At 39.5% G+C, this 14,797-nt stretch overlaps 1 protein-coding gene across 3 annotated transcripts in view; it reads right to left on the bottom strand.

Annotated features, from left to right (window-relative positions):
* SVEP1 (sushi, von Willebrand factor type A, EGF and pentraxin domain containing 1) overlaps window positions 1-14,507 on the bottom strand; it is a 260,025-nt gene extending 245,518 nt beyond the window's left edge. For 2 of the 3 annotated variants that reach the window (XM_075280353.1, XM_075280354.1), the window contains exon 1: window positions 13,574-14,507. In XM_075280353.1, the coding sequence (XP_075136454.1) occupies window positions 13,574-14,080 (507 nt within the window). In that variant the 5' untranslated portion in view covers window positions 14,081-14,507. The remainder of the gene's footprint in view (window positions 1-13,573) is intronic. The other variant, XM_075280352.1, reaches the window with a different exon arrangement.
* Between the last annotated feature and the right edge of the window lie 290 nt (window positions 14,508-14,797).

The following is a 14,797-nucleotide window of genomic DNA, read 5'->3' as shown; positions in this document are numbered from 1 at the left end:
TTAGATACCACAGATCACCTTAAGAAGTCTTGTGGAGTTAATGACTTAAGCTTCATTTACAGAATATTGATATTTTACAGATCTATACTGTGTGTTCAGCAGAGCTGTTTACAAGGACTTTTTTTTGTTATCTTACAAACATTTTATCTCCTCAGTTTTGTGAATAGCTGTGAGCTTAGACACTCAATACAACTAAGGCCCTTGTAGCAAAATGCAGCTGAAACACATAGTAGGAAAATGAAATGCTGCAAAAAAAAAGTGTTTTTACTGCATTTTTCCTTCCTCTATTAAATATGTAGGGAAAGCACCAACAATTCAGCAGCTATAATTTAACATCCTCAGCTTAATGCTAGGTTCATACTGTTGTCAGCTATCCATTGTTCTTGTCCTTTGGAGGACCAGAACAACAGAGGGGAAGATCACCAAAATAGCGGTTATATTCAAAGCTTAAAGGGGTATTCCCATGAACATAATCATAGCTATATTTGTAGGTAATTAAACATTAAGCATTTTTGGAAATATAAGTAGTTAAAAATTCTGCAGAGTTTTCTAGATTTTCTCTAACTTTCTTAGTAGTGACAGTCTGTACTCTTGATCGGTTGCCAATGGATAAGACCACAAATGCAGAAATCTTCTATGGTCTGTGATTTGTCAGGAACCCAGCCATGATTTACTTATTGCACCTTGGTTATCAGTCAGAGATAGGGTTGAGCGATCGGGATTGGAGAAGATCGGATCCCGATCGGCGATCGAGTAAATTGTGTTCGTGTTCCTATCCCACCTAAAAAAGATCGGAAATGGAATTCCGATACCGATCGCTTAACTTACCTGCATAGATTCACTGCCGCTGCCACTTCCCGTTCTTCTCGCTCCTCTTGTTTCTCCTACACATGCCTTCAGAGCGCCGTGCGCGCCCTCGCCTCCCAGGCTAGTGTTAGAGATGCTGGGAGAAGGCAGGGCTTGTGGCTTAGGAGAGTGTGGGCGGGTACTGGGAGGGGAGACATGAGTGAAGCCCCGCCTACTCCCAGCACCTCTAACACTAGCCTGGGAGGCGCTCTGAAGGCATGTGAAGAAGAGAGAAGAGGAGCGAGAAGAACAGGGAGTGGCAGCGATTCTGTGCAGGTAAGTGAAGGGAACTAAGTAGCTGGGGGATTTTTTTTCAATCACTACACAGCGTGGACTCCGAAAATTGAAGTGTTTAATTTTTGGACTCCATGCTGTGTAGTGAATAGGATCGTTTTTAAAATCCGATCTTCAATCATTAAAAAAAATCCCATTAAATTGCATTAAGATCGGAATTGGGATCGGGATCGGGTTCGAATGGAAAATGATCGGAAATCAGATTTTAAAAACGATCCTGAAATCTCAAGCTCAGCTCAACCCTAATCAGAGACACTTCATGTATCAGAAGATATCCAAACCACAATAAGGATATCATGGTGGATTTTCTGATCTTAGTAAGTTCCTGTATTCATGGTCGTATTCACTGGCAACTGATAAAGACAACAAGACTGTGGCCACCGAATATTTAGAGAATTTTTTAAAAACTCTACAAAATGTTTAATTGCTAATATTTGCAAAAATGTTTAACTTTGAATTATCTACAAATTTAAAAATAATTATGTACATGGAAATACCCCTTTAATGGGCCCCATTAAACTAAAGGCGGAAGACAAAAAAAACTGTGCCTGCAGGACTATAATTGTTTGCTGATTTCCGGAGGACATTGCAACAGAGTCTGCTCCTGATATTCCAGAAGGAAAGGCAGCATTTTCTTAATAGCAGGTGGCGTGCACAATTTCAAGGAGGACAGGCCAGACTTCCACCTGAAGGCTTGTAGAGAAGAAATGCTGAATAGCACTCCCATAGACTTTTTCAAGAGCTTGCTTTTTTATTATGACATTAAACCAGAATCCATAAAGTTAATATTTTTCAGAACACATACCGTATATACTCGAGTATAAGCCGACCCGAATATAAGCCAAGGCCCCTAATTTTACCACCAAAAACTGGGAAAACTTATTGACTCGAGTGTAAGCCTAGGGGGGAAATGCAGCAGCTGCTGGAAAATTTCAAAAATTAAAATGGTCGGAGTTTTTGGGTGCAGTAGATGCTGGGTGCTAGGGAAGGAGGGGAAGGGGTGTTTTGGTTGTCTGTCTGCCCATTCCCTGATCTTGAGGATTGTTTTTTCTTCCTCCACTTGGAATTCAGTTTGGCTGAATATAGGTTATCTGCAGCTCTCCTATTAACCCCTTCCCGATGGAAGAGAAGCACTGCAGATCCCCTGTATTCAGTAGACCGGGCACTTTCAGACACAGGGATACCTAATGTGGATGTGTTTCACAGTAATTTTCTACTTTTGTAATTTAAATTTTTTTTTTTTTTTTTGCTGACTCGGGTATAAGCTGAGGGGGGCTTTTTCAGCTCAAAAACTGGACTGAAAAATTTGGCTTATATTCGAGTATATATGGTAGATACTTAAGTAAGAAGTAGAGATGAGCGAGTACTGTTCGGATCAGCCGATCCGAACAGCAAGCTCCATAGAAATGAATGGATGCACCTGGTACTTCTGCTTTGACGGTGGCCGGCCGCCTAACCCCCCGCGTGCCGGCGACGTCCATTCATTTCTATGCGAGCGTGCTGTTCGGATCGGCTGATCCGAACAGTACTCGCTCATCTCTAGTAAGAAGACTTGAACATAGAAGCCTTTGATACAGAAGTATACAGGAGCACCGTTTCAGGCATTACTGTCCTTCGTCAGGCATAATGAAGGCTAGGTGTGGATAGTACGGAAGATCCTTAGGGTCCATTCACACAGAGTAAAGTGGCGCTGATTGTGGCACAATAACTCGCGTAAGAATCAGCGCTGAAAAAATGACTCCCATTGACTTCAATGGGTTCTGTTTTCTGCACGTAACACATTGAAATCAATGGGAGGCTTTTTTTCAGCGCTGATTCTTACGCAAGTTATCGTGCCAGAATCAGCACCACTTTACTTCGTGTGAATGGACCCTAAGAGGAGCAGCCTGTCAATTATACCTACAAAAACGCTGGGATTTTCCATATAGGTATAAACAGGTTGAAACAGAAAGTCCACAGAGAAAAACTCTGTGGACTTTCCATGAAAAGAGCTGAAGAACAAAACGCAATGCATTTCCGCCATGGTCTTTTCCGCAATGCTTTTTGGCTGTGGCTCAATATGCAAGGCCTTAGCTTAGGACAGCGCTCTCCTCTGGCAGGAAATGTTAGCACAACCTCAAACAGCGATCGGCTGCTGAGCTATATGGAGTCAATAAGAAGTCTGTAAACTCTGTCTAGAGGTTAGATCCCCCAACATTTTATCAATGAAAGGTATTTACAGAGCATGAAAACTGAATGTTGCTAGACTGCTGACAGCTGTTGTATGCTAACATAGCATTTTATTACTTTGCTGTATACAACCCTGTTCAGGCTGAATCCTCCAGCACATATTATCATGGTTGTTAAAGACATGAGTAAATTGTTAAACACAAAACAGATGGGCCGTCTGAAGAGCTTTTCATGCACAGCAGAGCCACTTTCATGAGCACAAACCATTTCATTGACAAGTAGAAGGTCCCATGGTGAGCTGGAAGGCTAGGTTTCTCCAGAGGAATTCCTTGGATCACCACTTGTGACAGCACACTCACTTGTGACACCCTACTGTTCCTGAGTTAATGACACAGTCTTTTATCTATTTGTACAAATAATAGTATTATTAATAATAATAATAGTAATAATCACAATTTATGAAGTCATTCATGATGGTAGTATTTGTTTCTTTAGGTACGGTACAAATTAAAAAAAAAAAAAAAAGCTATCAGACTCCAAATGCAAAGAAAAAATACTGCTGTGCAGCGAACTCACAGGGGCTGATCTATCATGAGTGAATTTCTATGACACTTTTCTCACTTATTGTTTTACTAGTATGGGACAAATGTATCAAAACATCATCAGGTATTGCCTAGGCCTGGGTGAGGGTTGGTTCACACTAGTGTATGTATTCCGTCCAGGGAGAGTCCACATAGCGACCCCCCGGACGGAATACAATCACAATTGCAAGCACTGTGCTGTCAAAGCGCACAGACCCTATAGACTATAATGGGGTCCATGTGCTTGGCGCGCACTGCCCACACGAATCATGCGGACATGCAAATCACAGCATGTCAATTATATCTACAGAAATGGCTTTCCTGTAGATATAATGTTAAGAGAAAGTCTGCAGAGGAAAACTCTGTGAACTTTCTCTTAAAAGCGCTGCGGAAAGAACCGCACGCAGCGGTTCTTCCCGCAGCGCTTTAATGCCCGTGGGGCCTTAGCCTAAGGATCACAATCTCCATTCCCTGACAGTAAGGGCCCCTTCACACAGAGTTTACGCTCCGTGTATTCTGTCCATTTTACACGTGTAAAAATACACGTGTAAAATGTAGTTAGCCATTGAGTTCAATGGCATATTCGTATAACGCGCGTCTTTTTGAATACAGCGCGTAGATAGAATACACGAAGCGTAAACTCCGTATGAAGGGGCCCTATGTCTTTGGAGTGTGAGTGCCACACAAACACTGGGAGAACTTACAAACTCCTTACAGACGTTGTCCTCAGCAGGATTCAAGACTCCAGTCCTGTAGGGCTAAGCACTGAGCCACCATGCTGCCCCACTGTATGTAGTCTTAGCTTAACACTGTCTTCATAAAATTAAAAGGACTAGACCTATTTCATGCATTTTCTTTTTATTAATGCATCTGTAGCACCATAAAATTATTACATTATATAATATGTAAATAATTCATATGTATGAAAAAATACATATAAGACCATGAAAGGCTCACATTGAAAGCAATAGGTAAAAAAGTCTCCCATTGATTTCAATGGGGAGCACACGTATGCCAGCACCCATTCAAGTCAATGGGATCTGTTTTTTACGCTGCTCACTCTGAACGAGTTTTACGTTCACAATGAGCGAGCGTAAACTCCATGTGCAGGCTCCCATACAGCGGGTTTTTTTTTGTTGAAATTTTTGTTGCTGTTTTTTGAGCCAAAGCCAGTACTGGACTGAGAAGAAGACATAAGTATAAGTACTTGCTTGGCTCAAAAAAAACTGCAGCAAAATCTGCAAAAAAAAAGCTGCATATTGGCAACCTGGGGCCTCAGCCTAATGGTTTACAGTGTTTTTGTTGTATTAGTTTTCAGCAAAAGATTGCTGCAGTTAAAAGTAAAGCAATAAGTGGATGGGATTCTGGCTAATCCAATCTATACATTGCAGAAAAATGTCAATTATACCTAGGGAAAACGCAGGTCGCAGGTATAATAGGGAGAGAAAATCTGCATAGAAAGACTTTTGTGACTGAGACTTTCTATGGGAAACATTGCGATTTTGCCATTGCGTTTCTACCACAGTTTTTTCCGCAGCGCCATCTGGCTGTGGCTCACTACATAGGGCCTTAGCCTAAGTCAAACCAGAAAACTGGTGTGACTAAGGCTAAGGCTCCATGGACCGTAATCGCAGCGCTAAAGCACTACGGAAAGAACCGCGGCGTGAATGCATTGCGGTTCTTTCCGCAGCGTTTTTAAGAGAAAGTTCACAGAGTTTTCCTCTGTGGACTTTCTCTTAACATTATATCTACGGGAAAGCTGCTGGTGTTTCCGTAGATATAATTGACATGCTGTGATTTGCAAAGCCACAATGGCTTTGCAAATCACAGCGTGTCCGCGCTACGATTTCTTCCACAAAGTGGGCATGGGATTCGCATGAATCTCATCCCCTTTGCTTGCACTGTAAAACGCCACAATTTTTCCCGCAGCGTCTCCGTTTACGTCCCGTGGGGCCCCGGCCTAACATAGGAAATCACTGGTGTAGATTTCCATTCTAGTACACGGTGTGCATCTGATTTACTAAGAGCTTGGAGCTTCTTGATAGTTCAGGCGTGCCTCGTATTAGTCGGGGCCTTTATTAAGATTGACGTAGAATTGTCAGTTGTTATAAATTCCCCCATTATATTTTTTTTTAATACAGAATGCTAAATATATGGCTTTTTAGGTATTTCTCATCGAAAAAAAATCCAAGAATGCATGAAATTCCTTTTTTTATACATTAAAACTAAAACCGCATAAATTAGTAAAAGTGGAAAAGTCCTTTCAGTACTGCTGCTGGCTATCTGACAAAGGTAGTCTAGTATATAACAACATTGTTTTTATATAAACTAGTTATATAAGCTAGTGACCTAAGGCTAAGGCTTTCTTATACCCATGGTTGGACTTCTCCGAATTTTCAGTACTAGTATGCAAGAACACAAAGAACTAACTTTACACTGAATGTAACACATGGCTTATATCATAAAAGTGTGTGGGTGGAAGGTCTACAGCCATGTACTCCCAACTGACATCTTTCAGCCCAGAGATATCCATGCAGACAGAATAAATCATGCTTTAAACAACCCTAAAATACAAGCGATTCACAGAGGATTAGCAACACTTCTCAATGGGCCCAGCAGCTGTAAACTAGGAATTACTAACATTGGATCTGTGCACATGTACCAGTGATTTCTATTAGCGTGCAAAGTGTCGTGTGAAAACTAAAAGTAATTTATGTGAAGTCCAGCTTAATGGTTACTTTAGGGAAGAGTTATATAACTCACAATTCCCTAATATAAGCTTATTATTGGAAATAGCAAAAACTACCTGAGAACAAAAAATGCAAGACCACAGAGAATCCAGTTTTTCTAGCATCGCCCTACAGCAGTGGACTTCAACCAGTCGCCTGACAACTGCATTGTAATTCCGGAGTCCCATCTCTGTGGCTCACCATGGAAACTCTCAGCTACGGCCATAAACACTAGTTACAATACAATATCAATAATGGCAATATTGTATACATATGTCAAGCCCTTAGAAATGCCAATTTGAGTTGTATAACATAGTGTAATATCTTTGTTCCACACTTTACACTGTAAATGTATTATTTATATATCCAATTTATCCAATAACCACTTAAGAATGAATGTGGCTCACAGCGTACTCTAGTATTAGCAGAGTACAAAGGGTGTTCATGGTATCCCATTATCTCAATGAGATGAAAATGTTGTCAGGGCCTAGTCTTATCTTTTCAAACCTTTTTTGATATGCTATATTAGTGCATATGGCCGGGGGCTTACAAAGCGAAGGGATAACATTATTAATCCAGCTTAGAAAAGCATTGATACTTATATCTGGTGAAGCTATGATACTTAGCAGAAACGCGTTAGCTAGTTTAACAATATCCATCTGCTGAACAGTAGCTGGGTCAGTGATAGTTATACTGCTGACAATATTGCAAACAACATAGATGGAGGAATTCCTGCTATACAACAAATATAGCACTCCCAGTTGCCCTATATGTGTGGTGGTGTGTTTGCAGTGGCATCTAAGGTCTGATTTGGGTAGACTTTGATAAGATTGACCTCAGACAGACCCCTTTTGCTGCACATTTATCATATTTATACAGTGTTCATACACAACGGGAATACAATATGACCCCAAGTAAAGTACCATTGTGATGTTAGGATAGTGACCAACTTGATTTACACTACTAAGAGGTTTCACACAAACTGAATAATTGTTATATAGTTGGAGTATCTGCACAAGGGTATCACTACAGTCTGTCAACATTTCTATGAATGTTTATGGCGACGTATGCTATTTTTAGAGATTTCTACAGTATTACAAGATGTATATACAAAGATAAGATCCGCAGCTCTTCATCATTATGATCTTATCTTTGTATATACATCTTTATGAATTTTGTTCTTCTTCAAGTCCAGAAGAACTAGATCGTGCACCTTGCATCAAGATACGGTGAGCTGATTTATCAATTTTCTTCTTTGGAAAATATTATTATTACAAGATGTTTTAGTCTACCTGTTATTTTTGGTTTTGCTATATTATTGCACATATCACAGAGAAAAGTCAGTCACAGTGGAGAATTGCTAAAAAGCAGCAGCTGATTTTATTGATGTCATATATTTATTTTAATAGCATAATACTACACTCTCAATGTAATAGATGCTGTAAGAGAAAATGAGCCAAGGAAAATTTGGAGTGATTCTCATAATCATATTATGTTGGTGGTCAACTCCCTTAGGCTAAAGCAACATGTTGCGAACTGCAGCCAAAAAGCACTGTGGGAAAAAACGCAGCCGAAACACATTGCGGTTTTTCCCACAGTGCTTTTCACAGAAAGTCCACAGAGTTTTTCTCTGTGGATTTTCTGTTTCAATTGTATATATACAGAAAACACCAGCCTTTCTGTAAGTATATTTGACATGCTGAAATTTACAAACAAATGCAACGTTTTTTGAAATTGCATCATGTCCGCTGGAGATATTTTTCTGCAATATGTGGTTGGGATGAGCCAGAATCCTATCCACTTTGCAGGTACTGTAAAACGTTGTGAGGTTTACACAATGTGGGGCCCTGACCTTATATAATTTTTAAAACAAAACATTGCATTACAGACCTTCATATTATAGGGCCTGTTCACTTTAGACTTTTTCTGTGATCAGTTAGAACACATGAAGGTTTTAGAAAGGCAGCATGGTGGCCCAGTAACTGTCAATGTCTGAAAGTGCTGCGAAATATGATGGTGCTATAAAAACAAGCATAATAAATATAGGATTTACCCAATACAGAGAATGTTTAATGGGTGTTTTGGAACACTTTTTTTTTTAGGTAGAGTTACTAGGTCTCCTTAAAGGGTTTTTTATAAAGGTATTAGTGCTAGTGATGGGTTAATAAATACATCCATATACCTTTAGCAGTGTTTTTTTTAATGATTTATGGGTATCTCTGGTTGCTGCTGCATCCTCTGGGTTTGTTTACATGCTGTTACCTTCCTGCTGTGCAGACCTCCTGTGTAGCTGCTGTATTAACTCCCTCTCACTCAGCCCCCCTCCTCCTCTCACTCCATTACAAAACCCAACTTCTCACTAGCCTAACCCCTCCCACCCTCACTGCCTGATGATCCCGCCCATTACTAGACCCTCCCACCCTGCCCTGTCTCTCTTTAGCCTAGAGATCCCGTCCCATTACTAACTCATCCCACTCTCCCAGTCTCCCTGGCTAAGCTATTCTGCCCACTACCAGAAGACACATAACCACTCCAGGGATATGGGTAATTATACATTTTTTTAAATTTAAATAAATTAAAAGTTGGGGGGAGGAAGTTTAGTGTAGGGGATAATTATCAGTTTATCCTGGACAACCCCTTTAAGGAAACTGTTACTAATTATATACAATACCACCAATTACTGTAAAATATCTGCAAATGTTTGCAATTTCACAGTTTATTACATTTCGTAAATTGTATGTGACTTTTGATCACCAAAGGTGAGTGTAGCTGACAGTTTATAAAAGTTTGGGGACCTATGGTATAAAGCAATGCATGGTTTTCAAGAAGGCTAGAAAACATGATCTGAAGCTGAAGTCAAGCAAGAATATCTCCTCTAAAAGGAAGAGAGGCCCATTACTGGTTGGCTAGTTTAGAGGCCATAAACATGGGCTGAGCTAGAGCAAGTTCTCCTTTTTTCCATTGAGAACTTTCATTGCAATATTTTATTTAGACATAGGAGGATATGTGTGTAATGACCACTTTCTGTGGTGATAATAGGACCCCCACAATCAGAATCTTGTCAGTGTTATGGTCTACTAACCAGGAAATATCCAAGATGAAGTGGCAATTCTTTGCGTAGTAATGTGAATGGGTTCCTCTAATGTGGCAATGTAATCTGTAAACAGGTTTAAGAATAACACAGAAGGCAATCACAACATCTGGTAACTGAATATACATACATGGAGGCAAATGAGCCGTAGGAATTAGCCTGGGTCCTGGGAATCAGCCTTAAATCAAGGCACAAAGTACTCATATATGTTTATAGAGGGTATTTTTTTTTTCACTATTTTTGGATATTTAAAAGCTGCATTTTTTGGTTACAATACTACTGTGGGTCTTTTTTCATTGGGATCAAACTTTGAGTCCACAAGAGAGTTACATAACTACATAGTGGATGAGGTTGGATGCAGACATCAATTCATCAAGTCCAACCTATAACCCTACAGTCCCTACAGTGTTGATCCAGGGGAAGGCAAAAAAACCCCACAAATTAATGTAGTTATTAAAAAATTGTATTTTATCTTTATCTTTTGTATACCTCTCCATTCCAGCACTGCGCACTCACCTCATAGATTGTAAGCTCTTGCGAGCAGGGTCCTCAATCCCATTGCGTGAACTGACTATTTCTTAGTAATGTATCTTTCTTGTCTGTATTTGAACCCTACAAAGCGTACAGTGCTGTGAAATATGTTGGTGCTATATAAATAAAATGTATTATTATTATTATTCCTAATATGTATATAAAATGTGATATTGTGACATCCACATGACACTTCAGGAATGCAGCCACGTGGACATCATGTCAGCCTGTACATTTTATATGCAGAGATACATAAGCATTAGGAATTATAGGATTATAGGGATATTCTTTGACCATATACAGTATATAGAGTAGTTATAGCACTGAATTTTATGTAGAGATGTATAACTTCTCAGGAACGTAGATAAGAGTAGTTATAATCTGACAACTTTCAGCCAGAAGATGACTGTCACAATACAAACCATGAAACGAGTTGTGACGAATCTCATTGTCTTGCAATAAGCATTTAAAAAGAATTTTGATACACTTATTATGTTGAGTTAGCTTTCAGTGTTAACAGGGTCCCAGCCAAGCTGGGGTGTAAGAATGCCCACCATTGGCATAATGGCGTGGTGATGGCAGCAGAAGATGAAGACATGTGCAAGCTATTCAATAAATAAAGGAGCATGCTGTGATGTGAGTCTATAGACCTGAAAAAGTCCACTTGTCTGCTTTGTCTTCCATGACTAATTTTTAGCAGTCCTCTGGCCTTCTTCCCACGAATATTAACTCATTCTCCTCTAGATGTTTTCTGGCTATAGTTGCTGGCAACTTATCAGAATTTTTGCCAACACATTGCAAACATAGATATTATTTCTCTTTTTCTACAGATTGTGCCTTTGGTGCCTTCCATGGACTGGTGTTCAAGATTTGTGTCCTAAGGGTCTCAGATACAATGTCTAGATATTGTTCTGATCCTGTATTATGCCTATGAGTGTCTCAGACTAATTAGTTTTTTTTCTTCACAAATTCCATAAATATTGTGAAAAATTATATTGCATGCGGCATATAGTATATATAGGTCTGTAGACTCAGCATTGTTGTGAGCATAGAACTTTCCAAATAGATCCCATCTTAAATGGCTACAGGTAGTGCTGCTTTGATTCGACAAAATAAAATGTTATAGATACCTCGGTCAACAGTCAGCTCTAAGAGGTGCATTGTCTATTACCTTCCGTTTTTACTCTCCTCCTCATATTTTTTACCATATAGTAGCCCAAATAATACAATCATACAGTATTAATTTAAGTTACTATTGCCCTAATGCACACAAATATCACAAGCAAACAGTACCCCAAATAACACTACCACATCACTAAAGTGTTAGGAAGTGTAACTGCCTTTTCATAGGTTCATTAAAGGGGTTGTACCACAAGCAACATTTATTCCCTACCTGCAGTTTAGAGTAAAATTGTCAACTCTGTAGAGTCCAATCACTGGACTGACCAATCCTAAGAACAAAAGTCCAGAGGGCAAATGTTTGAGTTGAATGGTAAAACCCCTTTAGGAAACAATTGTGGAACATCTTCTCTCGTGAAATTGTATTTCACTGTTCCCCTGTTAATCCTCCCGAATATTTATTAATCCATTGACAACTTGGTGCTGCCTTTCCCTTGTCAACTGGGTGTGATCATACACAGTATTTCACTGTATGTTCTAAAATAGATAGCGTCAGAGCATCTACTGTATATAGCCCCAGCTGGAAAAACTCGATTTAGTCATACATTTGTAAGAGGACTAACAAAGGAAGAAAATTCTGAATTATTAGAAAAGGTGCTTCAACATTAAATAGTTATCTTTAAGCTTCTCAACTCTCCCAAGTGGCAGCTATTGGCAGACAGATATAACTCTGATCCTGTTCAATAGCAACTGCAGTATCTGAGCAGTTAGAAGGATGGTCTAATAAAAGCCCCCAGGTCTGTCATCGTAGTACTCCTACTACACCCAGAGGACAAATGATGGTAAACGTATAGTGCACTGAAATACAGGTGTAATAAAACATATTCTGCAAGTGATTAAGCAATACATTTAGTTCAGTTCAGGTGCAGACTGCTGAAGAAGTTAATAACACATTCCCCTAATCTGAGTAATAGATCTTAAAGGGTCCTCAGAATATATGAAGTTCATTGAAACAAGTACAGCCATGGCCCCAACAGGCTGCAGGTATACTTACAGTACTACGTTATCCTTACTTTAAGAAAAAAAAACAAAAAAAAACCTCAACTCTATAACATCTGTATATCACATACTTTGTTCATATTCTATGCTCTTTCCAAGAAATTCTATTTATACAATCCTCGAAAGTCTCTTTAGATCTATAACATTCATAAAAATAAAGTAACAGTAAATCTCTCTACACTAAATGTTTTAATACTAGTACTAGTAGGTAATAGTTTTGTGAAATGTGAGCTCTAAACTACTTAAAAAATATGCATATTCTGCAATAAACTTTTTGTATAGAGCACTGTCATAGCATAGGCTGGTAGGACTGGTTTGGAGGAAGCACATTAAGAACTATTATAGAGATAATGATTAGTAACATTTTCACAGGGTGACATCAATTACAACATCTGGACAAGAAGCAAACTCTGCATAGTCATGTGGATCCACTTAAGGTTACAACACTGCCTCTAGTTGTTTTTATCAATTACATAAAGTACTTAAACTAACTTCATAACTAATACTGTTATAGTAGAATCACAAAAAGTACTGCCCAACCAACACAGGGAAAGCAACATTATCTTTTAATGGCATTTTCACAGGCAAAAACATCGACGAAAAAACTAATCTTGAATGCATCTATCACTAGGTATCACAGTTACAGGAGTAGAGACTGTGCTAAGATAAGGTATAATTGAACAATTTCTTACTTGTTTTTGGAGTCTGTCGACTTTTTATTGTGATGTATGACTATTATTCATAAAATACTGTAAGTATTCACAGCATAAAGTTGGTGGGGAGTGTAGCAAGACATCCAAAAGTATTCATACACACACTTGTGCAGGCCACTAGGCTCCTTCTAGGACATGGCACTCAAATAAATTGATGTGAGTGTTAGTTGTGGTACTATTGGTATACATGATATATTGTACTAATTAAAATCTTTCACAGGACTTCTGCTTTAGATAAGAGGGTTTTCTTAAAGAAACGGGCTTTTTGGAGATTTTTAACTGTATAGTATAGTCATGCTTACATATAGCTGGAATACATTACATACTTTTATGTTTGTCAAACTTGAAATCCAATAGGCATCTCCATGCAAACACATATGTTTGACTATGACAAAATCATAACTGGTCATAACTGGTAGACTTCAAAGTATGTTGTCTTACCGCTGCTTGCTGGAAGGCTCCTTTGGTATATGTCCCCCCTCCCTTATAGGTGATAGCTGGGATTGCTCTGTTGAGGAGAGAACACTTATGTTGGTGGGACTGGCTAGAAGAGATGTAATCCACTCTGGTCTGAACATTGTTCTTGGAAGAAAATGTCACAATGGCCACTCTGGTAGCAGAAGGCACCACTGGGAAATCAGAGAGAAGCTTCTTGACAAACCTCAGCTCATTGACAAAGTTGGCATGACCTACACTAGAAGACTCATCCACCAAGAACACCAAGTCCAAATTGTGACTTTTCTCTCGCAACCTCCTAATGTTCTTCTTGAAATACTGTCCCAACTTTTCCACTTTGTTTTCTGTGCTGTCTGTTTCTTGAGTAATCCTGCTGTCTGTGATCTGGAAAACTTGTGACGAGGAGCTCCTGAAGGCTGGAACTTGATGCTGAAAAGTTGTCCAACAATGGACCAAAGAAAGACAGCAACAAATAGAAGCCAGGCGCAGCATGGTCACCTGAGCAGGAAACAATTGGCTAGTCCTTAGGAAGTAATAGTAATAGGGGATACTTTTCTATTTCCCTCGCCCTCCCCTTAGTTCTTAAAGTGTTTGTTGTAAGCTGCCTGATCCAAAACTAATGTTCTACATCGACTATCCAAATCGCTGTGAAGATGTGAAGAATGACAGAGAACATATTGCAAGAAGGGTTGCTGGCTGCATGCTCTGCTCATGTGCTGCACAAATCAATGTCCTTCCCTCCTCTTCATTCTTAAGAAGCTGTGCAAGAGTATGTTCAAGAGTCTCTGCAAACCTCTTTCCTCCTCTTGTGCTTCTCACTCCCTCCCTTTCTATTGTCTCAGCTCCACTTTCCTCTCTCTCTCTCTCTCCCTCTCTCTCCCTCTCTCCCTCTGTCTGTGTTTCCTACTCTGCTTGGATCTGCCTGCCTTTTTTTGCAAATCTTCCTTCCTTCACCCCCTCCTCTGTTCATGGCTGATTTGCTGAGCTCTCTTCTCACCGGAGTCCTATGTATGTCAGGCTGTCAACATTCCCAAAAGCGCACATCAGCCCCTGATTGATCCCACATGTCTGGCAGAGATATTCAGAGGCATTCAAAGGACAAGTCTACAGATACCATGAGTGCCACTGTAATTGAAAACATCTATAGGACAAAGTCATGTATTCACCTATAAGTACATTCACCTATATATTTGCTAAGTTACACAACTG

Source organism: Leptodactylus fuscus, chromosome 1 (assembly GCF_031893055.1).
Source record: "Leptodactylus fuscus isolate aLepFus1 chromosome 1, aLepFus1.hap2, whole genome shotgun sequence".
NCBI lineage: Eukaryota > Metazoa > Chordata > Amphibia > Anura > Leptodactylidae > Leptodactylus > Leptodactylus fuscus.
This window is presented reverse-complemented; position numbering and strand designations above follow the sequence as displayed.